The sequence below is a fragment of the Solea senegalensis genome, linkage group LG6 (genome assembly GCF_019176455.1).
Source record: "Solea senegalensis isolate Sse05_10M linkage group LG6, IFAPA_SoseM_1, whole genome shotgun sequence".
Taxonomy (NCBI): Eukaryota; Metazoa; Chordata; class Actinopteri; order Pleuronectiformes; family Soleidae; genus Solea; species Solea senegalensis.
Window position 1 is genome coordinate 11646278 of NC_058026.1, and position 27912 is coordinate 11674189.

Below are 27912 nucleotides of genomic sequence, written 5' to 3' on the forward strand. Positions count from 1 at the left end.
TAGTTTTAATAGGGCTTTTATAATTCAGCTGTTATTCATCTGTTTTCCTATACTCGTCCATTTTACTCTGCTGCTCTAATATTCAACAACAGAGGTGTTTGCCTCTGTTGTTGCCTTGTAGCCTTCCTTCATGCCGTTGTATTCACCATGTTGACGCTCATGCGTGAGGCATAGCTGTCTTTTGAGTGTTGTGGAGAGCAGCAAGAGGATATATAAGGGTGCACATGCCTTGAGAGAATCTGAGTTGTAATTTGTTGCTATACAAGTAAAAATGGATTTGATTTGATTTGATATGGAAAGAAACGGTGACAGCATGTCAAAGAAAGAGGTGCACAAATGTCAGTGGTGTCAGATTTTCTTAGCCGCCGCCTACTTTCGGAACATACACAACAGTAATGTCTATAAATCACACTCTGTGGAATGATGTGTATGCCAGTTATTGACTTGTGTACATAATGAGGTCTTCTCCGCCATGACGAATTGGTCTATTTAATGATAAGAAAATCCAACCACTGCCAAAACAATGGTGCCTGAGGCCCAGAGATCCCCCGCTGATACCGCTGTTCATCAGCGATCTTCCATCTGTATTCAGTCACCACACGTGCCAGTTTAAATAATGAGTCTGGTTCCCGTAAGCGACTCCTTTAGATTTATGTCTGAGAGCTCTGGAGGGTCGACATGCAGTCGCAGATGTAATACGACTGTCTATTGAAATCAAACGAGGCGCGCGCAGTCGATGAATCGAACAGGAGACAGTCGTAGATTAAACTACAGGAATCGCCGCATGTTTGACATTCCCAGGGATTAAGACTATCTCGTAGGTTGATTTACTTACGTATCCATGTATATGTTTGATTAAAGTAAACATTTAATTCCTTTTAACTTGTCAAAATAGTCCCAATTCAAACACTGATGCCCACGAATGGCTGTTACTTTAGGGCAATGCTATGGATATATTTGAAATATCTGGGGTCAACCATCCAAAGCTATGGACAGTGCACGAGAGGAGGTGAAGAAGAGAGGACATGCAGGGTGGAGACAAGTGCCGCAAGACGGTCTACAAGACGGTAGAGAGACCTGCTCTGGTGTATGGTGTATGGTTTGCAGACGGTGGTGCTGTTTGAAACACAGGAGGCAGAGCTGAAGATGCTGAGATGTGACCAGGATGGACAGGTTTAGAAATGAGCACATTCAAAGGAACAGCTCAGGTTCAGATGGTTTGGAAATAAAGTGAGAGAGGTTGAGATGGTTTGGTCACGTGCAGAGCAGCGGTAGTGATTATATCGGACAGAGGATGTTGAAGAGGAAGACTGCGGGGAAGGTTCATGGATGTTGTGAAGGAGGACATGAGCTGGTGTTAACAGAAGAGGTCACAAGAGATGTGGGGAAAGGTGGAGGCAGATGATCCGCCGTGGCGAAGCTGAATGAAGAAGAAGAAGAAGAAGTCTACGTGTATATTTTGGTTGGTTTACTTCCCGAGTCAACTCCAATCTTTCACTATTGTCTCAGACACTGCAGAGCTTCAAGAGTTAACGGCCCAAAGGGTTTCCTCAAATTTATGGAGACAGTGGTTCTCTGCTGCTGTAACCCTGAGGTCCAGTTTAATGGTGTGTTTGTTTAAGAAAGCAGATTTACTGGTCAGAAAACCAAAAGTCGGACACTAAGCACTTGTCTGAAGAAAAGGATTCAAGCCTTGTAGGAGTGTCTGCTGTTCTAGCGTGTAGGGTTTCTGTGTTGTGCGTTCATTTATCTGTGTGTGATTTGAATATGCACATGTGTTTATCATTCCAGGTTAATGTAGCATCAGGTGTGAACTTTCCTTTCAGGTGTGTGCAACAGACCTGAGGCCAGGCTATGTCATCCTACAGAGAGGCAGATATAGTAAAAGCTGGTTCCACGTACTTATGCAGGGGGCAATGGGCGAGCGGCTCTGCTGGTAGCCTTTAGCGCAGCGGTTGCACGTGATACCAGTCACGCCGTCTTTACAGGGACATTGTCCTGTGGTTTGGTTACAGGTTTTGCCAGCAGCACCCACGGGATGGCAATCACATGCTGTGAGGAGACAGAGGAAGGAAGAGAGAGGCACAGTGAGTGGTCTCACACATGTACACACACACACATGCAAACACGTGGGGAGATACAAACATACGCTATCTATCGAGAGTGCAGGTGGGTTCACGGCAACGACGACGGCAGTGGTGGCAACAATAACAGGGTGGTGGTGAGACGAGTGGAGGCGAGCACAGACACAGACAAAACCAACGCTGAACGCCGCGCCCCTCGTTTTGTGGCGTCACGGCTGAAAGAGCGACACATCGTCGTCGTCTTCAATCATTTCAGTCTTTTTTTCTTTAGTGCTTGTTTAGATGATTAGCTAATTAACCATCACATGTACCGCCATTAAAAGCAGCGAGGCTAAATTACACAGACGAGTCTCCACATGCTGCTGTGAGCCGTTTTGGTCTCGTATGCCAGTCTTTGCACAGTGTGGGGCTGCAGCTGTATGCGAGTGAAAGAGAATGGGTTGCGCATGTTTACCAAATGATAAAATAATGGTGGATAATCCTAATTGCCTGTTTCCGATTAATGCCGAGCTTTGAACGTGAGCCTAAGACGTATGTCACCCTTCCTCCCAAACTGGGGGGTCTATCGAACACATATGCTTCAGGAATGTAATCATTTTCCAATTGCTCGCCCCAGCCCTTAACTCATTTCACAGCCAAACCCCTGTCGGGTTTGAAATGGTTGCTGAAAAATAGTTGTCTGAGAGTTGTTTCTTTTCATCTGTTTTGAGGTATAAATAGTGGCGTCGCTTTGCAAAGAGAGGTGGTTGGATTAATGACCTTCCACAGAGTCCTTACAGTAAATCCTTGCAAAAGTCTAATCCAAACCAGAGTGGTCTCGATACTCTTTCAGCGTCTTTCGCTTTACAAACCTATAAAGCCAACAACACTGTTTGTCACTAAACTTTCACCACTTTATTCCTCATGGTGTAAGTGTTATGTTTTCTGTTTATTTCCCACTAAACCAGCGGTGCTGACTTTAAGCCACAGGGTTGGGTTGGCCGTGTTCATCCCGCTTGCCCCTCCCTGCAGATTTTTTTTCTCCCTGTGTTGTGTCACTTGTCACTCTGAAAGCCTTCAAAGGCAACGTTGAATTATGTACGCTGAGGTTTGTGGGGGTATTTAGTGGCTTGGCCTGTTTTGTTTTTAACCACACAGACTATTCAGCCCACAGCACGGCATTATAGCTTCAAAACACTTTGGTCATTTCACCCCGTTGCAGCCAAATTAGTCATTAATTTGTGTAAATAAAGGATAATTATTTTAATTGAATTAGTGTTCTGTCGAGTCATTACTCAGTTATCAACTTCATATTTACTCCACCCACTGTTGCACACGGGGCACCGTGTTTGTTTATGTAGGTTCTATGGTCTCTTATGTATAAACTGTTGTTGTTTTACCCCACATAATTACATTCTGTTAAAGATAATGGTTTGTTTTGGTGTGTAGCTGTGCCATATGACCATTTATCTTTTTTTTTTTTTTTTACAATTTTGAAGCTCCTATAGGGCAATTCTTTGTCCTACTCTTATTATATTGAATATTTTAATTTCTTTTCTTTACTCCTGGAGAGGATGTGATGTGACTGTGTCGTGGTCTTTAGCTTTAACTCTGACCCTCTGAGTGTTGCTTCAGTTGTTATTCAGTCAGCCCTGCGTGAAAGACAATCTCTCTGGGAGAGCCATATTACCGCAGGTCTCGGGCAAAACAGCGCTTCAAGAGGTAATGCAATACAACGTGGTTGTTGTTGTGTGAGGTGTTTTGACAAGTTTGATAAGACAAGTCTTTCCTGAGTTAAGGCCACAATTTGTGCATTTTCATCTTGGCCATGACTTCCAGCCTCCTTATCATACAGTGTCTCACCTTTATCACTAGTAGCTGTTTCCTGTGATTCAGCTTCTGTTGCCTCACTTATCTCTTGTTGTGTGTGTGTGTGTGTGTGTGTGTCAGAGAGATGTTGTGCTGCATCTTGTTCCTCCTTATCAGACCAAGAAAGCCTCCTTTGAAATGCATGTACCCATTATCACCTTTATCAGACCACTCTGTCACCGCTTTCATTGCAGTGCTCTGTCTAAGTGAAGAACGATGCACGTCTGCCCTCACACACTCACACACACACACACACATATGCAGCCCAATAAACAGCATGGAGGCCAGTCCGGCACGTCTGCAGGCCTGTAAATTTAGGAGTGTGTCAGGGGAGTTGGAGGCTTCGGAGGGCAAAGTGCATTTGTGGTTGGAGCTTCAGAAAGCTCAGGTTATATTTTTAAGAGCATCTGCCTGTAACCGCTGCTCAGAGCCTCAAGCCTGCCAAACGTAAATCAACATGCTTAGCACATGGTCTACAGGTGGGAAGCCTCCCTCTCCTCCCCCTCATCCATTTGCAGGCTGGTGGACTGACTCACTGTCCGGTTCAGTGACAAATTGGTTGACTCGCTGGCTGGATGACCCACCTGCTGGCTAAAGCGCTGGTTTACTGAGGGGAGTGAGAGTTGCTGGTTTAAGTGTGTGTCCACTTAGTGGTTAAGTGGCTGTGTGCTGTGCTTCATGGCTACTCCAGATGGCTCTGGAAGATACGGGGACAAGAGTGCAAGAGGCCCTTTTTGTTTCAACATGTCCAGCAAGGAAACCTGACGGACGGTTTTTAATAATAAGTGGAGATGTGTGTGTCTGTAAGGGGAGTGTTATCCTCTCCAAAACAACACAATTCTCTATGGCTTCTTTCATTGTTTTTACCTAGAATCTGTCTTCCCTGTATATATATATATGATTGTATTTGTGAGGCGAGCTTTATGTTCTTGGTGGTGTGGTAAATTGGGGGTTTTCTTATTCTGGGAAATTTACAAAAATCAATAAAGATATATTTGAATTTGAAGATTTTACAGCTCACTGAGTGATTTTTGGCTGTATAAATGAAATAAGTGATTAATTAATTGGAAAAAAAAAACATTAGTCCTGTATAACCCGATGTTCTTCTAATCATGGTGCCATAAAAAGAATGAAAACTTAAAAGGTAAAAAAAAAAGTCCGGCTGAAGTCTGAGATTGTACAATATAAAGATTTTGAGCTTGTTTACCTCGGTTACCCCCACCTTTGTTTTTTTTTGTTTGTCATGCTGTAAGACGTTGGTCCTGGAATAAAGCCAAGCCAGCTCCACTCAGCTCTCTGTTCTACTATAATTAGTTTTCTGCTCCTCAACAAGTACATTTGGACAGAAGAAGAAAGAGCCACACATAAACAGCATTCCAAATCTTGTGTTTGTTGTGTTATTTAGTGCTTCACTGATCAGAATAATAAGCTGTCATGGCCTGAACGCTTGTACTTTTGGCCACAGAGAGCGCCTAAAACAGTGCACATGAACTCATTTTGTGACTGATGTTTGATGACAACAATGAATTGTGTGTGTGTGTGTGTTCTGTGTAACTGACATTATGCTGAAATCAGCACACCCGCTAAGAATCCTAAGCTATAAGTGAAGTCATGAAAAACAGTATTTTTGGAATCCCAAGCATTATATATGTGGTCAAAAAAAAGAAAGAAAAGAAACAAAAGCAGACAGATGGAAGACATATGCTCAGGAGGGGAGAGGAAGGTTTTTAGCATGTTACTCTGATTGAAACAGACCGTCCCTCAATCAAAGCCTAATTTCCCTCTGTATGCAAAATATGTTCCTAATCATCCCACTGACCGATGTAATTACATGATGGTTGAAGTTCAGGTTCTAAATGTGAAGGCCTGAACTCGATCCATCAGTCACAGAACCAAATGCCAACCTGCTCAAGCTTGATTTTATTACGTTTGTCGACGGTCCTCCAAGGAGGACTAATCAGGAGCAGGAGTCATTATTTGGCAAAGACCTTTTGTGTAGTTATTGCTGTCACTCAAAACAGAGTAGACACCGACATCAACATGGGCTCTTAGGGAAGTCACTAATGGTTAACCTTTGAGGGAGTTCCATTCAACACCAGGGTGACAAACGGGGGTGACACTCAGCTGGTTACACGCGGTGATCACAGATTAGGCAGACGTATTCTGTGTTAACACTTTGACGCAGTGCGGGGTGAAGTGATAGTGAAGTGAGGGATTGCAGCATGTAAATGTATCCACGGGGATTGGTCTCTCTCTGTGCTGAACTCTTGCTCTCGTCGGGCCAACTATGAAAATGAGCTGCTTTCTTGGAGGATTATGTTACACATGTCAAAGCGAACGCTTGTGCTCCTCAACGTGCCCACCCTCCAACAGGTTCTCGCTCTCTTTGAATAAAAAAAACAAGCTCTTTAATGGCTGTCCCTTCTGTGAAACACTCAGACAGGAAGAAGCCAAAATAATAAGAACAGGAGTATGTCATAAGAGGCACATAAAGGTGTTTGGTCGTCAGTGTGGTGAGTTCAGTGACAGAGTGTGTGTGGGGGGCAGCGTGTAAAACAATCCCACACATCCTCTAAGTCTTCATTTGTAACTTTACAAATACAGTGTGCAAAAAAGTTTTAACTAGCCAGAGAAACAGTCCATGCTCTGTATCATTTGTCAGCTTGGGGGTAATTACCACAAGCCTTTATTGTCGGCGTCTTTTTCTTTTTTTTTCTTATGTCATTGAAAGCCTCAGTGGAACTTGGAGGGTGTTTTGCAGACGTGACGTGAAGGAGATGGAAGGCGCATAAACTCTGGCTAATCTCATAGATTAAACACGAAAAACAGAACGGCTCTGGGTGAGGTGGCAATTTTATAAATGATGACGACATGTGTTCATCAGTTTGTTGTTGAGAGGCAGCAGAGAAACCGAGGAGAATGTAAAGGTAGTCTGCACTGTAGTTTAGAGACTGATGTAGTGGGTGCAATGACATGCTGCGAGCCTATGGGACTATAATTATTAGATTAGAAATATAGTATATTCAGGGTGTCTGGTGAGTCATTATTTTCCATTCTGATGTCAATGATCTGTCAATGAATGTGTTAAAATACTGAACGTGTGGATTGAAAGCATGAGCATCAGGCAGAGTTAGAAGAGCTGTGTACGAGCCTGCGTGGAGACAGAATCCATGTATATACAGATGAAAACCAAGGCGAGAGACAGCCCCAAATGTTCACATGAACATGTCTGCCACACCATCTGTTTACTCCAGATGCCAAAGGTCCATACCAGGTGCCTTTTTCACTGCTTTTGACTCACTGTTTGCATTTTTACTTCATGACGCATTTATTCAAAGTTTCCTATCATTAAAATTAGTCATCGCCATCTCATACGAGGGAAAGCACAGATTTCCATATCACTGGCTTTTTCTTACTGCAGACAGGCTGTTATAAGCGCTCTCATTTTATTTTAGAGTGTAGAACTTTGAGAAGTGATTTAAAAAAAAAGTGGAATCATTGGAAATATAGTGTACTAATTGTTTGTATGCTGGTTGGAAATGGAATGCTGTTTTACACTCTGCATTATTCATTAAAATCTCTTAATTGAGTAGGGAAATCAACAGCAGGGCCTGAAAGGCGTCTAACTTGATTTTTTTGTTACAAGAAACAAACCCCCATCCAAGTGACTTATGGGATGCTGAAAGAATCAAGACTTGGACACATGAGAAGGGATGTTAAAACAACAAAAAAAAAAGGGGTTAAAGCGCCGCGATCGGCTTGCCTGGTAGACACAGCAGAGGATCAGGGTTAACGATACACAACGTTGCGACGTGATGAATGTTTGTTTGCATTCCTGCTCGACAGGAGAATGGGCCCAAAGCCACGGAAGGTGTTAATGTCAGTTTAGGAATATCACTCATGAGCGGCTGCAGGGGCGAATATAAATGGACGCATTTGTCAGACCGCTTTGTTGTGAGTTTGTGTGCATGCATGAGAAGGAAACATGTTGGAAATGGTCGCTGGGTGTCAGGAATTTAATGAGACTCAATGCAACACGTGTGACGTTTCCTTTATGTGCGCTGGCTTTGACGCATGCTTTCATTGCAGTGGCACCGGGTATGGATGGCATCATGGAATAAAATGTGAAGGGGTGGGGGGGGGGAAGACAGATTATTTTCTCATCTCAACCTTCACCACTCTTTTTTTTTCCTTTTGCAGGGGTTTTACTCCTCAGATGTGCCTTCGGTCAAATTGACTGATTGGTTAAGTTTATTTATTTACTCCCCGATGAATGATATGAAAAAAACTGAGGCTTAAACTGTCAGCAGGAAGCTAATATGTTCTCCTGCACTGCCTTTGGAGGTGGGCACTCCTGAACTCTCAGTCAGGTACGCGTGTGTGAGTGTTGTGTGTGTGCGTGCGAGCTGTATCCATGTATGAAGCGACATTCTGGGGTGTCTCCGGGCTTGTTCGCACAGGGATTCGGCTCCTGTTATCTTTCAGTGCAGCAGTAGAAGAGGTGAGAAAACATACCCCTCTCTCTTTTCTGTCAAGACCCCCCCTCCCCCCCTTCCTCCATCTACCTCCACCAACTCCTCCTCCACCTCTCTTTCTTTGACCCTTATTAGCTATGGTGAGGGCTGATGGCAGGCGATTCATCGCAGCACTCAGCACACCTGCGTGGGGGTGTGTTCCTCTTGTCCTTCGCGTTTCCTACTCTTCCTCTTACAAATCATCGCTCTCCTCCCATGTTTCACTCCACTGCTGCCCCTCTGAATGAAGACCCAGGGTTTCTCCCCATGTTTGGTGGGGGTTTTCTTCAGGTTCTCTGGCTCTAAATTGACTGTCGGTGTGAATGGTTGTTTGTCTCTGTATGTTGGCCCTTCGCCCTGTGTCAGTTGGGATTGGCTCCAGAGGGCCCGTGACCCTCATGTGGAGGATAAAGCGGTAGAAGATGGACGGATAGGTAAATAAAACCTGAATCTGAGTAAGCCACAGGCAAAATGCAAGTCATATCATATGAGAATGTGTTGGTTTTTGATTGTTTTTGTCAACTTTTGTTCCTACGACCAACCAACACCTATGTGTGTCTTTTTAGCTGTGTAGGAGATCTCCTTTTAGTCTTTCTCTCTCTCTCTCACACACACACACACACACTTTTCTTCCACCAATTTTCCAGGGTCCTCGCTCGTCTCCTGACTTGCAGTGGGGATCACTTCACACCTCGGCTGTGTTTGTTTTGCTTGTCCTGTCATTCCTTAACCCACCCAAACGAAGCCAAATAACTCAGTGTCGATGAGGGAGCACCCAGCCCGACACGCCCATACCACCACAACCTCCACAATCCCAACAGACCAACTCATCTCTGCTGACAGAGGGAGATGAGGGTGAGACAGACTCAGGAATGTAGAAACCGACGACTTCCCCTCGTTTCCTATAATCCATCTGAGCCGCTTTCGTATCAGTCCTAACCAATTTCAGCAAAGCAGTAAATGTTTAATCCCACAGTCAAAGAATAAGTTTCGGCGCTGGCATATCACAACATTATTTTACAACTGCAGTGCAAATGTTCATTAGATTCAAATCTTGGTCAAATGTGTCACAGTCCACAGTTTTGTTTGTTTTCCTGATTATTGTTCCACCTCATCACAAACCTGCAATGCAATCAGCTCATTGACCTCACCTGTTGCTCACCACGCCCCTTCTCCTCCTCACCTGCAGCTCGTTAGTTCGGCTGTATATAAACCAGCTCACTTTCACCTTCACCTCTGCCAGGTTCTCTTGTGTTTATTTCCCACAGTGCAGCTCTATAGTCTACCTGGCGCCTGGAATCTAGCCTGTTGTTAATTCTGTGTGTTGCCTTATTGGACTGATCCTCTGGTGTTTGACTGACTGTTTTTGTGACCAAGTAAACTGAACGCTCATTTAAACGTGATTTGTTTCATATAAAGACACATGAGTATGAAGGCGGTTTGACAGGATAAATGCTTCTCGTCTGAGGCCCCTGTGCTGCCCAAATGCTTTCTCAGTCAGGTCTGATAGTTTTCCTTTACACAGAGCCTGTTTTCAGGTGAAGGATGCAGCATACAAATGATGTTACACAAAGACAAAACAGAGGCAGAATGATAACATCAGCATCAACAAAGCTTGCATGTATTTTAAAACCTCATTTCTGTGTCTTGTTTATCTCTCGTTACAATAAATAACACAACATAACAGGCAAATGTGGTGTCCAGCCATAAATGAGCACTGTACCTTTGCAGGCTTTCCTGTGTGAGATGGGTTTGGACAGATCTCTGTAGTAGCCCTCCTTGCAGTAGTGGCAGTGGCGACCCGCCGTGTTGTGGCGACAGTTGAGGCAGACTCCTCCACTCTTCCTCCCTGACAGCTTGTATAGCTCCATGTTGAATCGGCACCGGCGGGCATGGAGGTTGCAGTTGCAGGCTGTGGAGGAGTCAACACAGGAGTGCAATATGTTAGAAATGTGTTTGAAACGAAAGCAACGCTTACAGCAGACTTTTGTTCCAGTCATCAAAAACAATCTTCAACTGGAGAATTCAGCAGCTTCCACTTTTTTATAGCAGTTCAAATTTTCCACTGGTGGAAAGTTACCAAATACATTTCACCAAGTACTGCAGTTCAGCACCTGTTTATACTTTACTTGAGCATTTCCATTTCTATTTAGACTATGATGCATTTTTATCATGGGTTAAAAATATAATTATTTATGTATATATATACATACACATAAATGTATGTGTGTATATATATATATATACATATGTATATAACATGAAGTGACATTCACCTGCTGCATCATTTAAGTGTATTTGTATTCCAAAAATGTCTACTTTTACTGAAGTAAAAAAAAAGAGTCTTTGATGGTGCAGTCAGTACTGTGGGGGAACTTTTTCCTGATAATAAGGTAAAAGTGCAACCTTTTCTTTAGCGTTCTTCACCTGCCCTTTCTGTCTCTTGTTTCTCCGCTCCTTGCTTCCCTTTACTTTCCCCTCAAGGTCCTCTCTGGCTCTCCAGAGTCCATGCTGAACTAAACAGAAAGTGAAGGCCTGGTAATACCATTCCTTCCCTTCCATGCAAATCCCTCTGAGCAAGTGCAAGAACCCCTCACCGCTGCTTGTTTACCGAAGAGTACAGTTGCTGCCGGAGCCGGAGTTTAATTAGCTGCCTGATGTTTATTCATGACTTTTTCGCAGCACAGTGAAGCAGACACGCTCAACTTCATTAAAGCTCGCCGTCCTAGACAGTGGTCCTCCTCCTCCTCCTCCTCCTCCTCCTCCACCACCACAGACACATTCTTGCATTATTAACATCACTTCTAATATGTGTACATATGGAAATGGGAGGTTATCTTACGTCCAGTTGGACACACAAATATCGGTGCCTTGTCAACATTGTCTTGATGTTCCCAGCTGTCCGTCTTTCCTACAGAAAAGCCGCGGTTTAATTAGCGGTATGTCTATCAGCTCTCTCAGCATGTCTGTAATGATGCATATATATATATTTATTTATTTTTAAATAGCCAAAAAAAGGATGACGTTAACTTGATATTTCCATTGAAAATAAGTCACCCCCTATGACTCAGCCTGACTTGGATTGAATGTTTTCCTTGTTCTCATACAGATTTACACCTTTTTGCGTGACTCATGTTTTGTAGCCTTTCACACCGAAAAGCGCACTCTCCGATAACGCAGGGAGACGTTACAGAGATAAAAGTGAACAAATGTGTCTTTCATAAACACTTCGCGGTGAAAATGCCTTTTTATTTTTACCCTCAGAGATCATAAATGAACGCCGGTGGATTAAACTTGTTTAGACGTACTCTCAAATGATCTGTGTCAGGAAAAACTCAAGCTGGCTGCGAGTCCAGCTCTGTCAGACCAGCTCTGGACCACAGCTGGTGAAAGCTATCTGTAAGCTTGCCTGCAGGTAACAAGGATCATTATATCGAGGATTAAAGCTGATGGTGGATCAGTGCATGGCCCCCAGACCTGCCGTCATGTCTCTGTTACACCACAAAGATTGTCTCACAGCCACCTAAAAGGAGGACGGGAGAATTCTAGCCCACTGGACTTGCAGTTAACCTGGAAGGCATGTTGGTAATTGTGGAGACAATATCCAACCTGGGTGTGAAGGCGTTTGAAGAGAGGAGGATATGATCTCAGATACTGAAGATGAGCTTTGTCTAAAGTATGATTGTGAGCAGAAACCAGAAAAGTGTGTTATTGTTGGCCCAAAGTGCACAGTTCACCGTTTAAAAAGATTAAATCATCGCCACCTCGTTCCAAATCAAAGTAAGTTTTATTTAAAACAATAGTAGATTTGTAAGGTGATGTGTGATTCGTGTGCCATGAGCTTATCAGGTTTCTGGCAGTGCTATAAAACACCTGCTTGTCATTTAGACACATTCAGAGTGTTGTTCACTGCCTCCACCACGGAGCTGATGCCAGCCTTTGTCTGTCTGCCTCTGTGTGAGCAGCGTAACTCAATAAGTCGAGGACATATTTGGATGAAACTTCTGGGGATGTAAATTATGGCCCAAGGAAGAAATGATGGGAAACGGAAAGGCTTTGGCAGAAGTTTGTGCTCTCGGAGTGCTTTCTCCACTTTCTTTACTTTCTTGATCGAGCAAATAATCAACACGTTGTAATGATGTTCAAAAGAAGCACTCATTTATTTAATATATTTGTTTTTCAGATTGAAATTTACAATTTGACTTTCGCTGTTGGGAAAGTTCAAAAAGAAACAAGAGTAAGAACAAGTTAGTTTTTTTTTTCCTTTCAGTTGGAAATGAACAACAGCAACTGTTCAGGGAAACAGAGCCACATTGCGGCGGTTTCCTCCGTTTTATTTTCCTCCATAAAAGTGAGAGACATTTTCAGCACGAGAACCTGAGAAAACACTGCACTGTTACCCGCCATCTGTTTTTAGGAGAGCCGTTATGATAACGGAGCCAAACGACACATACATACACACCAGCTGAGCAGTTAAAAAAAGAAGTGCGAAATTATACCTTTTAAAACAAGAGTAATTGAATTAGCAGGGCAAAGCCGAGTGTACCCGAAGCTTTTCAACACCTCGTGTAACGTGAACCGCAACTATCCGGAGTTTCATCTGTGTCTCGCAGCTGTCAGAAGACTTCAACCTCTAACTGGAGAATTTAGCAGGAAACTGATTTGTTTATCCGCCGTTGCTGTTTCCCGCACATCCTAGGAAACGCTGTTTTGGAAAGTCGGCTAATTAGTTTCGTCGAGTGGTTCCCAACTCTTATCAACTGACCTCAGTCCCGTAGCAGCAGAGAGGCAGCCTTCGCTCGGGCTAATTAGAGGAAAAATCCCACCACGGAGCAGGAGGTTGACGTTAAGCTCGGCATACTTACGATAAGCCGGGTAATTGAGCAACAACGGTCACAGCCTCGATTTGTTCTAGAACTGATCCCTGCCACTTTGACTCCACATGTTGGACTCTTAATTTCCCTGATCACAAACTTCTCCGAGTAACCACCGGTGACAATGACTTTCACCATCACCGACAAAGAGACCGCGTGACTTTCCCTCAAAGCTCTCGGGACATTTCATCCTCCCCTGCTGCGTCACCCAAACAGGATGGAATATACCAAAACCCAACACCACCGCCTGTGAGCCGGAGACCAGCAGGAGTTTGGCTTTTCTGTCTCCCACTTTTTAAACAAACACCAAGGGGAGTCAACATACTGAGAGAGTTTACTTTGAATCGTATGGCTCCAGCGAAACATCCCCCGGCTTTAGGGGTTGTAGAGAGTTTAAGAGAAAGACAGTTTGAAGAAGAATATTTTCGGAACTATTACGTAAATGTCTCTCCTGAACATAACGCCGCACGTGCTCCTTTTGTACACGTGTCTGCCCTCACAGAAATAAAAATGACATTTTTCTTCTTATATCACAAACCCAACCGTTGTGCGACTCAATGCGCGGCGTCTGAGTGAGCTGTCCTCTACTCTCCTTATCTGCTTTCTCTGTGTGCGTGTGTGGAGATGTGGCTGACAGGAAAAACTAACATAGGTGCCAGAAAAATGCAAGTTTTACTCCTCTTCATGACCGAACACTGGATCAGATATGTGTCAAACCCAAAACAGCACTCAGATTCAGTTCAGCGATCGGCTGTATAAACATCTGATGCGTGATGGTACGATACAAGCAGGAGCGAGACGTAAATGGCATGAGGGAAAATGGAAAGTCCATTGTTTTTTCCTTTTGTTTATTCATTTACTACAGATACTGCTGTCTGATTAGTTATCACCTGTTTGTCTGTGTCTGCTGCCAACGTGGAAATAACATTTCCATCAGATATGGAATCAAATCATTTTTACATAATGTACATAATGTCTTTCGATTATTATGATAATTGATATATAAACAGGCGAAATACATTTTTGATAATATAAAGTTGAGTAATTAACTATGAAAAGAGGAATCCCTCGCTTTACGTTTGTATAACTACATTTTCTCAACAACAGACGTCTTTTATTAGATAACATTTTAAACACCTCGTTTGTACATGATGTGAAGAAAAAGGTGGAACTACACCAAGAAGAAGGCAGTGCAGCATGTCAACAAACAAACAAAAAAAAAATATATATATATAAATATATATATATAAATATGTTGTTTTTACATTTGTGTGCCAAATTGGTTTAATTATTTGAGAGCAGCTCTTACAGTGAACAGAAGACGAGCAGGGATCTGAGTGGACAGAGCAGCACTTTTAAAACACTGATTATTCATGTGAGACAGACTCAGCAACACGTTATAACTCAGCGTGATGCTCGATGACAGCAACAGCTGCCACAGTCACACAGTTGTCTACAAGACTGTGGAGCAGGGGAGACGCACAAGAGGAGGATTTACTGTCATACTGCCATAATATCTGGACTCTGTGGTCGCACTGAGTAATACTATGTATATTTTCTCATAATTTTACCCTTCTCCTGTACAAGTGTGTGTTCTTGTTATGAACAAGTGCACAGAAACTTGAAAAAATGAGATATGTTCTTCACAACATACTCAGGTATCATGTCATCAGACATGTTAATTGTTTGTTTTGCATTAATATTTTCTTTTTCCGCCATATTTTTATTATACACTTACTACATTCGTGACAACAACTCCCAACAAAGAATTCCTTGTTGTAAATTCTGATTTATAGATAGAGATATGTTCTTATCTCACTAAGGAAATCCTGAATGCTACATGTTTTTTTAAAACTTTTAATGAGACCTTTTAAAACTAGTATCTTTCAAGGCCTCATTTAAAAGCAGTAAAAAAAAGAGAAGAAACACAGAAAAACAATCAGCTGAGATCAAAACCTGCGAGGACAGGACTGAAATCAAAGCGAGCGTAATGTGCAGTCGATCACTCCGTCACAGTGGTTACACATAAGTGCGGTGTTTGAGTGAATGTGCTTAGTTCCATTCCACCGCTGTTGTCGGCAGGTAGAGTGTGACTAATGCGGCACGGGTTTTAAATAAAAATCACAATGAATGACAATAAAATTGCATTGTTTTGTTTCTTTTTTTAAAAAAACTGTACAAGCCTGGACGGTGTAACGTTATGTAACTGCGCTGACGCCGCCTGAAACATGTTCAGTAAAAGGACGCCTCGTTTTTTTCCTTTCAAGTTCTGGCATTTCTCATTGAGCGCAGACATCACAAACACTCATTTTGAGGACAGATTAATTCCCTGTTGATATTGTCTCGGCGAGGCGTCGTCTAAAAGCACTACCCTGGTGACAGGTACCTCGAGTTGTGCCTCACTTCGTGTGGACCACAAGACTGAGGAGGATTGGTGTGATTCACCGGCGGCGGTGAAATGACGGCTGATAATGACTGTTTCTACCAAAACAGGCCGAGAAGAATTGCACTTTTCTTTAAAGCCTTTCGGGAAAATAAGCTGAACCAAAACATTGCATAATGTGACATTACCGACATATTTATGTCGTCTCTGTTGCTTTAATGCGCCTGAATATTTTTGCCCCCGTTCTGCAAATCAACTTGTGAAATATGTCTCATAACAACAATTAATTTAATTGCCTCCTCTCCAACTGTTTATTTAACCTCTTATAAATCAAAAACAAACAACTGGTTGTGTCTTGTGTCGGTTGATCCAGACACAGACAGGAATTTGCAAATAGTTTACAATTTTTTAAAACAGTGAGTGATTCAAGACATTTACAATAATGTAAGGGATTGAAATGAAAGATGTTGCCAAAGATGGGGCCTTATATTACTTACATGGATTTTCTTTCACATAGCGTTTCATAAAAAATGTCATGGTGCAAGTAGGAGCCCATGTTTTAATTCAACAATCACTCCTTGTTCTGAAAATCTGCTGTGTCATGTTTTCTGTACACTTTTTTTATTTTGAAAAAAAAGAAAAAGCCCTAAGTAAAGATGTTTTGATGACACTTTATTAAACTGTCATCACACATCAGAAACCATGACTTTTAAGTCTCAGGTTCTCAGACAAAAATGTCAGTGAATGACTGAAAAATAGGAATGAACTCTCATCACTATCAGGTTACTTTCTTCCCCCTCACGTTTGATTGTCATCGCCACCATGTTGCTGCAGAGATTCCACAAACAAAGAGCGTCTAACGAGGAAGAGCACAAAAGAAGGGCATGCACACGAGGACGCTCGCTGCTTCTTAGGTCGGCGGTAAAATGTGAATGTGGACCCGCTCTGTGTGTCGCGGGGTGCAGCCTGGGAACCATAAAACTCTGGGGTGATGAAGCGAGGGTTGTAAACGAGTGGGAAGAGAAAGGGCAAAGCAGGATGAAGCGCCCACTGCAGAAATTATGTCAGGATGATTTAATTCCTTTATTGCAGCCAATTAGCTGCAGCACTTTAGCCCCCCGAGCCCTCTAACCCCTTCACTCCACGGCCCCAGCTGAACTCTGGGTGTCAGCCGGCCCTAAAAGATGACCGTGTTTCACATCTGCTTATTATTTAATGTGAAGTTTGTGTCGCAGACACTGCACAGACGATGGCAAACAGTGAGAAAGAACGAGGTAAATAAACAGAGAGAGGAAAATATTAGAGGAAAAAAAACAAAATGGACAGAGGGAGGGACAGAGATCCCTATGCTGCTTGCTTAATCCCAAGGCTGACTCGATGAGACTATTTGCTATCAAGTTCTACAGCATATTTATCAGACTTGCAGGCTTATCAAAGGCAGATTAAACATGCAGCGAAGGCTGACTTTTGCAGCGACGCTGCTTTCGCTCTCGTGTCTGCCCCCGTTTTTTTTCCAGATCACTCGGGCTGTTTATTTATCTCTTCCTCTCTTTCTTTCATAATTTAACACTCTGATGTTTTCTCGTGTTTTGGGCAATTCGTGCAACTCCCAGCGCATGTAGGCAGAGCCCGGAGGGCGCAGTCTGTCAGTGGGTGATAAAATGGAGTCTGATTATCCAACTGATGCAATTAAAGAGCTGTGAGAACTACTTTAGGGCATTTCCTCATGAAGGTTAATGTTAAGCACAGGATTTACAGTAGATAGCAAAGTCAATAGCCGCACAGCGCAACTTCATTTCATTCACCAATGTGTGCTGTATTTATAAAAACCCATTCACCTTTTGCTTACGTTCCATTTCAGTAAATGCACTTGGTTGATTTCAGTGAATTACTTACATACTTTCTTCTCTTTTTTAAACCATTTGTAAATCTACGTGTGTTTATTTGTTTATCAGACATTCTCTAAGAAAACACAAACACAAAAGAGAGATTCTCCTGTGAGAAAGTCCAGGGATCCTCCTCTCTCTACCTGTCTCACTCATGCCCGATCCACACGGAAATGTATATAATCTTTTTTCTTTGTCTTTTTCAAAAAAGTTTTCCGTAAACATGGCATCGCTCCAGGAAATATCTTATATCCACACAAAAAACCCAAAATGACTCTAAACACTGTAGTACACATGCCAGGCCTGTATGTGGTCGTGCAGCAGAAATACACCGAAAACCAGAGACGAAGGTGCTTAGTATAAGTAACAATCACTCACTAAACACAAGAAGAGGAAGATGGCAACGACAAAGATAAGCGACAAAGTAGCATATTGGTTGTTTACATGAAAACACAAGGGTGTTTTAGGGCTCCCAAAATTCTGTTTCCATTTGGATAAAAACACTGATACGATAAAAAGAAACATTTGTCACATGTGGAGAGCAGACTCAAAAGAATGTCCAGATCCAAATCTCCAACTATTAATAATACTTTTGTAAAGAGAATAATTTGATCATATACACTGAATTATATATATTTAAGTGATTTTACCTTCAATTGAATTTTAAAAAGTCAGCAATTTGTGAGCCTCTAAATGTATGGTAGTCTTTCCATTCGACAGGAGTGTCGTACAGGAGTGTCTTGCTTTGCTTTTGTGGCCATTAGAGAGGATGAATCATTTAAAACATCTTTGAGTCTCACCATGACCTGCGATCTTTTCAAATCGAGGAACACAAACGTGACCGGGGAGCCCTTTAGAGACGTTCGCGCCATAGTAAATTCATCAACTGTAAATTTGTGTACACACCACCTTACAACCTCCAGCAGGCCCCAGCAGCAGACTACCCTGCTGCACACTGAGTTAAATGGCCCATATATTCACTCTCTGTCCCCATGTGGGGGCTAATAAGGCCTTTCCTTTTTCAAGAGTCTAACTAGCCACACAGAGGCAAAACAACAAAGAAAGGCCTAATGGCCTCCAATTTCCCGCATTAGTGCCCATTTAATGGCTGACCTGCCCTCTCGTTAGGCTGCGCAGCATGGGAGCACTTCTTAGCTTCTCACACACACACACACACACACACGCACGCACACACACACACACACAGACGCACTGCCTAGGGCCCCTGCAACACTTCCACCCCACGCCGAGAGTACATAATAGGCCAGTTTGTAAAAGGGCTGGTCTGTGATCAGTGGTGCATCCATTTGCTGAGTAATCAAGGGTTCTTTGTACGAGTGGTGTGCATGGTGTAGTGTCTGTGTGTGTGTGTGTGTGTGTGTGTGTGACAGAGAGAGAGATGGGTAAAACATTCTCTCGACCCTTCTTCCTTTATTTGTGCGCTCATCGCTCTCAGTGTGTGTATGTACATGGGAGTGTTTGCATGTGAAGGATCTCGAGATAAAGTGGTGCTGCCTAGAAAAGATCTTCTAATTCAAATCAATGGGTGGGTGGGTGTTTGGGGCTGCTGACATTAAGTGCAGAGATAAAGGGAGCCACGGAGCAGCTGACGAGAGCGCGTCATGTGTATGTCAGCTATGCCATAAAAATGCCATGGGTGGACGGTGACAGTGGCAGGTCCTTTTCAGAGCTCTCGCCGTGAAAGAGTCTTTAGGGTGAATGCAGATTCTTTAGGCCTGTCAGGTTCCCCATAGCTCCCCACGGAACAATGCCCACTGAGAGCAGCTGTCTTAATAGCATGAGGGACTGACAGCTTTAGGAGCGATGCGAGCAGCATCTGCACAGACGTTCCAGACAATGCACCGCTGTGTGTGATAACATAATACAAGTCCGGCCTGTACGTTTCTATTACTCGTACGTGTGATGAACCGGACAGTGTTGGCAGAGACGTATCACCTCAATATTAAGTCATGTCACGTGTGAACCGATGTAGTGGCTGAGTAAGAAAAAGATGCTGATTGGGAATACTTGGATTTATAGACTTCTGATTTTCACGTCGGACAGTGGAGCGGTGGAGTTTGCACTGAAGAGCTCGGTGTGGAAATGCTAATGGTGTTTGACTGATGGAGAGATGTTTCCAGAGAAAGGGCGGATTACTGAAACAAATGGTTGACGTTTCTTCCTGCCATCATTGTCTGATCTGATCATCACAGCATGATCTATTTCAGATTTTGCTCCTCCTCCTCCTCCTCCTCGAGCATTAGCTGTAAATCAATTGAGCAATGTCTCTCAACCGCAGAGCAGCGCGATGCCATCAAAGTGGCTGTCAAAGCCAGCTATAATAACCTTTTTCTCCGCCGCCTTTGCTTTCCATTGTTTTGCATCCAGCCATTACCTAACCCTGTCTCCTCTGCCTAGAGCCGCACAGCCATCCACAAACACCACACTGAGGGCTTTTACTGAGAAGATGCACATCGGAAACACTCGAGACAAACCCCCAGATCCACCCAAAACAACGGCTCTCCTTTCTCATGTCAAACATCACCTGCAGTCTATTTACCCCCGCGAGTTTGGTTTCTACGTGACGAGCAGATCCATCGTGTTTTGGGTTCACATGACTTCTGGCAGGTCGTCGTGTGCGTTGCCGGCCCCCGGGGCTCGCTGGGCTGGGCCGGTGCTGACGGTGCGAGACAATGAGACGGAGGCTAATTCACGCTCCTCCGTAGCAGCGATTCATCTTAATCCCGCAGCCTCTGCAATTAAGGCAATCACTCCGCTCCAACAACATAAAGTAAAGATTTTAAACCCGGCAAATTTGAACAGAATGCAGTTGGCCAACACTGATTGGCAGCAGTGAGCTGAGAAAATAAACAGTGTTTGAAGATTAGATGATGGGAAGATTAGACGAGTTAATTCATCCCTTTAGGCAGGAAAAAGCACAGAGTGTTTCCTCTGTTGTGACTCAGAGAGAGAGACAAAGGAAAGACATCTTCATCAGCCATCATAATGGCTCATCGTTGTCTCTCTGGCTTGCTTGTTGCCCTTCCCCAACACATTTCTTTCTACCTACAGTGTGTGAATAAGAGCCCTGTGGGAGATGGCACTCCCTACCTTGCTCTGGCAAGTGTTTCCATATTGAACTGACGTAGCCTTGAGGGTGAGCACATGAGTCGGATTAGGGATGAGACAGAAACGCTCAGCTGAATTCTTTTTCTCTGCTCAGTAAACATTTATGATATCCACTCCCTAATACAATAAAACACACTTTGCATAAATCTGGTTACATTTTTCCTGGAGGTGTCCCCTGGTGGAAATTATTGATAGTTTTCTGGAAACGACAGCGTGTTACTGAAACTACTATAATCTTGAGAAAATGAAGCTGTCTGTCTGTCCTGGAAATCTTAATATTTAAATGTACATGTTTGTGCGAAGGAAAACCATCCTAAAACCAAAGAGGAAAGATAAATTCCGATAACTCAAGACCTGGACTGATTATGACCGTCATCTTCGTCCTTACTCCAAACAGAATTATACATAAAAATGCATCTACGGAAGAATGTTCCTCACTGGACTGTAAACCCTAAATATAAGCCCCGCTCTGCTCTCCACACCAGCTCTACTGCTGTGCTAAACAGGTGGGAAACCTTTGACCTTCACACACAACCCATATGCATTCTTTTTTCACGTCCCTATTACCGAGTTACCACTCCTCCTAAACGGACCGTGACTCTCTTCTTCCTCCTCCTCCTCTATTCCTTTTTCCCTCAGGAAAATCTGGGCTTTCACTCCTGCAAATGTCATTAGTGAATGTGGTACGCTGAGCATTGATACGATCCTCTGAAGCCATGACAACATAGATAGGAGAGGAAAGGAGGAACACAAGTTGATCTCGTGGCAAAAGGAAAAGAGGTGTTGGAGTCGCGTTGCTGTTAAAAGCTTGACAGTCTCAGGTCTTACTGCTGCTCTCCAACATTCCCTTTCCTCAGTGTTAGTCTCTCCTGGTACGACTAACAATGCATTCCAGTTCCTGTGAAGCTCATGGTAAAAGCTTCAAATCACGTCCGCATTCATTTTCATGATTTCTGTAACTTCTGTGAGAAATACTGTTACGAGTATGAGAGGTAGATAAGTTTACACGTGTTTGCTGAAACAAATGACACGATTTGATTCAAGAATAATAAGAAAAATGTTGAGAACTCTCTTCTAAACACTCTGTATGAGGCACCATGCGTTGGAAAGTGACTGCAAAGGACGTAAAAACTGTCCACAGATTGGTTTTGGGTTTGTGATTATCCATCTAAGGCAGAATGTAAACAAACCTGGGGTCACATATTTGTTCCTCGACTGAATCTGGCTTTAAAGGCAGCATGTGGCTGTGTAGCTGAACAAGTCACTGTGTGTGTGTGTGTGTGTGTGTTGTCTAAGTCAAGCACAGTCTCTTATCCAGAGGAGGGAGTGAACAGGAAGCTGCTGGAGGCCATAAATCTGAAAGCCCACAGCACAGCTCCTTCACGTCTGTGACACATTTATTGTCCTCTTTTGATTTCGCCCCCTCTCCTTATATTTTCCTCAGCTCTTATCCATTTCTTAAAGCGTGCAGACTTAAACTTTAACCTGAATTCCCTCGATGCCCCGTGCTCTAGTTTCTGAAACCATTTAGTATATACCTTGGAAGGGGAGGTAGAAATCGGCTCGTTTTCTCCACTCGTGATCTGGACTTCTCAGTTCTCGGTGGTTGCTCTGGGTCACAGACGACCGTGCGCACACTGCAGCGAGCATTGCTTCTGATACAGCTCAGACGTTTTTCTTGGAAGAGGCAGCAGAGAGGGGAGCTGCACGCAGAGAGATGAGCTCACGAAAACCAGATTGTGCCAGGCTGTGGCAGAAAAAAACCAAGGTGAAGTCAAAATATACAGGATGAAGCACCAATCAGACAAGATGACTCGTGCACGTTGTTGGAGCCAGAGCAACAACTGTGATGGAGCGGGAACGCCAGTGACTGACAGGATGGACTCGGCGATTACCTACACGCTACAGGATATGATTAATGGTGAATCAAGAAGGGACCATCTGCATTTTCTGCAATTGATCGTAATCTCTTGCGATCTCTCTCCGACTCACTTGTAAAGCACAAGCTTTAGTTTTGGGCTCAACATAAACATGGCTGCCTTGTGAAACTATGTGGGAAAGTGAGCGCACACTCAGTTACAGACGGCGCTGAGGAGCTAAGAGGCCAAATAATAAAACATGTTTCCAAGAGAAGGAGAGGATCAAAGGGATCAAAATGTGGCAGGGGTTTGTGAATGCATATGCATCACTTTTATGGAACATGTTGTCATTGGGCTCCCAAAAGAAGTTAGTTCTGCTACTTCAGCCTCGGCGATCGTGACTCACAGTCCAGCGGCGTCAGGAACATGATGCTGGAAATGCAAATTAAAAACAGTGCTGTTCTCCGGGGCAGCTCGGTCACTCAGGTATCAGGTAAAGGTAACGCTGACCAGTGCCGTTGCCTTTTAAATTACAAATTCATCTTCACGTATTCAAGCACTTCATGGCATGAAGCCAACCGTCAGAACACATTATGATCCGATCGTGGAGCCATAAATATTAAACAGCTGATATTATTATTGTTGGAATAAAATGTTTATTTCACATGATCATCAAAAAATGTTTTTCCTGTTTAAGCAGTTACACATGGCAACTGCTCTGTTTTCTTATTGTTATAATTAATTCCTTCATCCATCTTCTACCACTTTATCCCCAGAAAAGTGATTGTAACAACAGATTCACTCATTCAAAATGAGTTTATTCTATCTGCAAAAAAAAAACACAATGAAGAATTCTAAATCATTTCATCAATAATCTATGAGAATAGAAATCTGTGGTGACAACAGCATGACCAAACACTACTATTTCCTCCACCTTGACTTTAATGACAACAGCTCAACATAAGCAGCTTCCTCAAGTGCTGCCACCCTGACCTGCAGCAGCTTCAGTGGAACGAGGCCGCGCGGCAGCCGGTTCGGTCCACGCAGATTGTTTCTGACACTGATGGAGCCGAGATGTTTTTACTGTACTGACTCCAGGGCCACTCATCTGCCGGGGCCCATACAGTGCCTGCATACTGCTGTGTGCAGCAAGTGTTGCAGGCTGGTGTGCACACACTGCTGCGTACATGCGGCACATATACAGTAGCTCCTCAATGTTGTTGTTTTTTTTGTTTTTTTTTAACTCTTCTAGAGGAAACAAAAAAACAAAAAAACACAGCAATTCATATCTACTGTAACCAAATTTGACACTTCTGACTCAGGCAGGAAGGATACAGTTGGGAAAGTGGAGATGGAGGAAAAGAGACCCCTCTGATCCCGAAATCCAAAACCTCATTGTAATTTAGTCATCGGTGGAAGGCAATTAGTGAGGGAAGAACTGGTCTTTGCCAGAGCAAGCAAACGGCTGACACACACTGAGGATAAACTCTGGGCTCTTTAATGAAAGCACAATTTTGCAGCACTAATAATATGAAAAGAGACTATGGCTGTTATTTTTCACATAATTGCAAGAAGTGCACGTGGAAACTCTCAGGGAGAACATGAAGGGAGAGATTTATCTTTATGGAAAGGAAAGTAAATAGAAGTTCAACAGCACTTTTTGGAGTAAAAAAGGCTGCAACGCTTGCCTTACCGGGAGGGAATGGGGGATAAGATTTATAGATGCACCTTTCACGTAGAAGATGAACTAAAGGAGGAGGAGCACCTCTTTATTTGTCTCTTGCCTCATTTCAAACGAGGATTTATTCAGACAAGGCTGAGGCAAAAGTTCAAACTTTTTTTTCTGGAACGCCGCAGTGGAGATAAAACACACACACGCCTGGATCATAAAAACGCAGCGTGGTGCCGTGTGCTGCGGACGATCACTCGGTGAACTGTGCAGATAACTGAGTAAAGGCGATTTAAAAAGGTACAGCGTCAATTCAGATCATTTTGTTCCAATGCAGACACAATTCAGAGCATTTCCTGGTTTACATTTCCATTTCCTCCGAAATGGACATACTGGTCAGAGACAGGAGGAGGACACTTCAACATCTTACCACATCCGTGTGAGGGTGTTGCATATAAAGGAACTATTCTTCACAAGCTGAAAAACACACGTTTTATTGGATTGAAAGTGGTTGCGTAATTTGTGTCACGAATACTATTACCCCCAATGTGTTATTGATTGTGTTTATACTGCTTTATATTTGCTCTGGCGGGATACGGACTCCCAGTTACAGGATGATTGCTGTGCTCTGTGCGCCAGGGAAAATGGACTGTAATTATCAAATAGCCCACTTAAACTTAATCTAATGAAAATGACTTCAGAAAATACTTTTGACCCCTTTGGCGCGTTTTTTCTCTTCTTCTTCTTGTCTTAACACCGTGCAGCTGATTTATGAAGTTGTGAAACCCGGCAGACGGCCGATCCACCACCTTTGATATGGATCAACTTGACGATGGTGTCAATGGATTTTTATTAATTTTTTTTTTTAAATTGTTGAAATATTTATTTTCTCATCTTGTGCACACAATCTCCTGTCAATACTTAGACAACTTGCCCATTGTGCTGTAGCCTAAAATGTGAAATCCTGTGCAGGCAGGAGAGGTGTCATTTCCGATGAGGTCACTGGCAGAGGCAGCAACCCAAACACTAGCGACTGTTATTCTTTTCCTTAGATCCCCGTCTTGTGTTTCTTTTTTTCCCCCCGCTCTATCTCTGTTTGCAATCGCCTCATTCTTTATTTTCTCACTGACCTTGTTTGTTTTTAAGGCTCGGAGTTAATTTCATTTCCCGCCCACCGCCCCTCATAGAAACCCAACACTGTCTTTCTATCTAGAGAAAGAGGGGAAAAAAAAAAAGCGGTGTTGCTCAATGTCCCTGGATAATGAAACGGTGGCTGTCACAGGAGACGGGACCAAAGTGTTTGGGCTTTAAAGACTAACTGCTCAAAGTGGCTGTCTGACAATGCCAGTGCCAGTCATTCTGACAAGGCAATAAAGAGTGTGAACCTAACGGTGCTAATGCAGTATTACAAACAAATGACTCAGTTGCTCTGCACGTTTTGATGTTGTCTCCGTATGGTTTTGCGCAGACATCTGTGATCGTGAGTCAAATGATGTCCAGTCCGCCCTCAGGATGGAGACAGTGAAGCTTTGTTGCAAAACCTTCTCCTCTTTTTCTCAACCTTCCTCAGCATTCCTCTATTACACTCCATCACCACTGCATCCTCTTTGTCTCTGGATCCTTGAAGGAAATTGAATAACTGAAGAAAACAGCCGAGACACGTAATCAGATTACAAGGTAAACCTGCACAGAGAGCACCACTCCCCAATACATTAAGGTTTAGCAGCTGTCAACAACTAAGGTGAAACTGATTTAAATTTCCATTAGCGTAAACTGAGAGTAAAGGTTGTGTGTGTGTGTGTGTGTGTGTGTGACAGTGAGCACAGACCTGGAACACACAAACACAGCATCCTCTCATGTGCGTCCTCACTCACTGGTGCACAGAGATAATGGGTTTTTGAATGGGCTTCAGCAGGATTTGTCCCGGTGTGTTAGATGGCACAAATATACTGATGTTAACATTGTAAACAAATGTATCAGAGAAACCGATTACCTTTGACCTAATGCAGGGGTCTGCAACCTGTGGCTCTTGGGCCACATGTGGCTCTTCAGCCCCTCTGCGATATTTTTTATTTTATTTTACTTTATTTCTTTTAACACCTCATTTTTTATAGAGCAAGCCGATAAATAAAAGTGTTCTAACGTGTCCTGTCCATCTTAATCCAAATATTGTCTTATTTATTTCAAATAAGAGCATCGAAATGTCAACAGTTTTCTTTTTTGTCGTTCTTAAATTTCATAAATGCAACAATCTGTATAAAAAATGTAATAGATAGATAGATAGATAGATAGATACTTTAATCATCTCACAGAGAAATTCACAGTTCAGCAGCTCCAAGAATAGGTTTTGCGGCTCCAGATTAAATTTATTTGGGTGGAGAGGCAACAAAAATGTCTCTTTTCATACTAAAGGTTGCAGATCTCCTTTAAAGACAATCTAATCTGGAGACAAATGAAATACTGTTGCATTTAATTATATTAAACATAAAAAATAAGCATTAGAGTGAACTTGAAAAGAAGTAGAAATGACTGAGTCTGAAGGATAAGGCAAAGGAGCAAACTGCCTCCTCACATCTACCTCTGGCTGGACTCCATTGCTCATTCCATCAAACTCTTTCTTCACCCTAAACTTTCTGTCTTCCTTAGAGACTTTGAAAGACAGGAGAATCATCTCCCATCGGTTATCCATCATGCTTTACCTCAACTTTCATCTCTGGCCAATGACCTGTCCTTGCTGCACAGGAGAAAATACAAAGAAGAAAAATACAACCAAAACAAGGGGGGGAATGTATTCTCCAGGTTTTTTTATCATCACACAGACATCTGGATATCTACAGAGACCTGGTACATAATCATTTCAATATCTGCAAATGTCTCTTGAGGTTAGAGAGTAAGAGATAGACAGAAAGGACCAGAAACTGAGGCCAGGTTTTTCCTCCGTTTGTCATTAAGGTCCACGTCTTTCCCTCGGAGAAAATAGAGAGGGGGCCCCTTTTGGAAATTCATTTTCACCACAAATTATCATCTCATCCCACAAACATTACCATTAATGACTCAATTTCCTTATAATGTCCTTATTGAGCCCCCCTGTAATTAGGATCATTTGTTTGCTTTGTCATCCTCTAGTGATATGAGCCTTTTGTTATTAAAAGCAGAGCAGGCACTCGTGTGGGAACCTGAGGAGTTCTTCACGCACACACAGAGCTTAAGAACAGCGTGGCAGCAGCAGCAGCAGCAGTTGCTTACCGTCCTTCACACTCACCACTACATCTCTGTATCTTTCTATCAGATCACGTCGTCTCACTTTCCCTTCCCTCTCTCAGTGTGTAATTGACCTTCAACAGAGGAGCTGAATCAGCTCAGCACAGGATTTTCTGAGCTTCTCTCTTTGCTCTCGGTTGGACGTTGAGCCCAACTAATTGGCCGGTTGGTCCCAGAGGCAGCAGAGGAAAGGGTTAATAAAGGAGGCCGTTGTTGGCTTTCCTCCATCAGATGCTCCCTGTTTCTTGTGAGAATGTTTTGTGTTCTTGAGTCGGGTGATGAGAAAGGGAGAGAAAGTGTGAACTAGCAGCCCTTCACCCCACTTATGTGTCTTATCTGTGAGAGCTAATGAGTGATGGATTAACCTGGGATCACCCCCTGGCAAATTGAGATGACCCCACAAAC

At 43.1% G+C, this 27912-nt stretch overlaps 1 protein-coding gene across 1 annotated transcript in view; it reads right to left on the bottom strand.

The window, feature by feature from the left end:
• Positions 1-27912, bottom strand: part of ntn1a (netrin 1a) — a 55515-nt gene that overhangs the window by 15363 nt on the left and 12240 nt on the right. The window contains exons 3-4 of the mRNA XM_044028854.1: positions 10170-10358; positions 1903-2052 (exon numbers count right to left, since the gene is read on the bottom strand). Of these exons, the coding sequence (XP_043884789.1) occupies positions 1903-2052; positions 10170-10358 (339 nt within the window). The remainder of the gene's footprint in view (positions 1-1902; positions 2053-10169; positions 10359-27912) is intronic.